The sequence below is a fragment of the Corvus brachyrhynchos genome, unplaced genomic scaffold (assembly GCF_000691975.1).
Source record: "Corvus brachyrhynchos isolate BGI_N302 unplaced genomic scaffold, ASM69197v1 scaffold618, whole genome shotgun sequence".
NCBI classification, from domain to species: domain Eukaryota; kingdom Metazoa; phylum Chordata; class Aves; order Passeriformes; family Corvidae; genus Corvus; species Corvus brachyrhynchos.
Genome location: NW_008239314.1, coordinates 12,618 through 13,894, shown reverse-complemented (window position 1 = coordinate 13,894; position 1,277 = coordinate 12,618). Strand labels below are relative to the sequence as shown.

General features: G+C 62.6%; 1 protein-coding gene across 1 annotated transcript in view; it reads right to left on the bottom strand.

Annotated features, from left to right (window-relative positions):
* Positions 1-5: 5 nt before the first annotated feature.
* GRIK5 (glutamate ionotropic receptor kainate type subunit 5) overlaps positions 6-1,277 on the bottom strand; it is a gene marked incomplete at its 3' end in the record, with an annotated part of 3,562 nt that continues 2,290 nt past the window's right edge. The window contains exons 4-7 of the mRNA XM_017740731.1: positions 1,095-1,277; positions 672-785; positions 481-590; positions 6-39 (exon numbers count right to left, since the gene is read on the bottom strand). Of these exons, the coding sequence (XP_017596220.1) occupies positions 6-39; positions 481-590; positions 672-785; positions 1,095-1,277 (441 nt within the window). The remainder of the gene's footprint in view (positions 40-480; positions 591-671; positions 786-1,094) is intronic.

Genomic DNA, 1,277 nt, shown 5'->3' with positions numbered 1-1,277 from the left:
AGGCACGGGGGAGGGTTGTACCACTCGTACGGGCTCAGCCTGGGGGGGAGCGGGAGGTTGGGACCCCCCCACGGCACCTCAAAATGGGGGGGACCTCGTAGGGGGGCTCAGGGGTTTCCCTGTTCTTTTTGGGGTCACCCCAAACCCATCTGGGACATCCCCATCCCTTCCGGGACCCTGCAAATCCCTGTGGGACCCCCTCCCCAAATTCCTCTGGGAGCCCCCCCCGGGCACCCCAAAATGGGTGGGGCCTCGTGGGGTGCACCCCCAATTCCAGGCCCTATTTTGGTGTGTCCCCAGAACTTTGGGGATCACTTTTGAGCCTTTTGGGAGCTTTTCTTGGGGGGGTTTTCCCTGGATTTGGCGGCTCATTTTTGGCTCCTCCCTGCGACTCCTCCCTCCCTTTTTCAGGGCCATTTTTTGGGGGTGCTCTTCCCTCCCAAACCCGAGACCCCATTTTTTGGGGTGTCCCCCCCTCACCTGGCAGCCAGGAAGAGGACGCAGCTGACGGCCAGGTAGGCCAGGAGCATGAAGAGCCACACAGCCGGTGAGAAGGGGTCTAGGAAGGAGAAATACCCCGGCTTGCGGCCCTGGGGGGACACGGCGTGAGACCCCAAACCCTTGGTGGACCCCAAAACCCCAAAACCACCCCAAAAAACCCATCCCCGTACCATGTGGACCCGGTAGAGGATGCTGATCCCCAAGGTCATGAAGGGCTTGGAGAAGTCGATGACCTTCTCCCGCTCAGCCGTGATGGTGAAGGCGGCCACAGCCAGGTCAGCTTTCTGGGGGACCCCAAAAATCGTGCGGTCAGATGGGGTTGACCCCCCTCCAGCCACCCCAAAAAGGTCCCGGGGTCAGGGGGTCACCCCAGAGACCCCTTAGAGGTGATAGGGGTTTGAGGTCCACCAAAGTTTGGGGTCCACCAAGGGTTTGGGGTTCACCAAGGGTTTGGGGTTCTCTTCTGGGGTTTGGGGGGTTCCCTGTTCCTAAATGGGACCTTCCCAACGGGATTTTCCCAGCGGGATTTTCTCGGCTCTGCCATTCCCCCCAGGACTTTTCCCCTCCCCCAGTCCCGCCCCCGCCGCGCGTACCCGGTTGATGAGCTCGCCCACCATGCCGGTCCAGGAGCCGTTGGGCTCGGGGGCCCCATAGAGCCCGTCCTCCACCAGTTTGATGTGGAAGCGGAACTTGAGGAGCGCGGCGAGCTCCCGCAGCATGTCCACGCAGAAGCCCTCGTAGCGCTCGGGGCCGCCCGCGCCCCCCACCCGCATCAC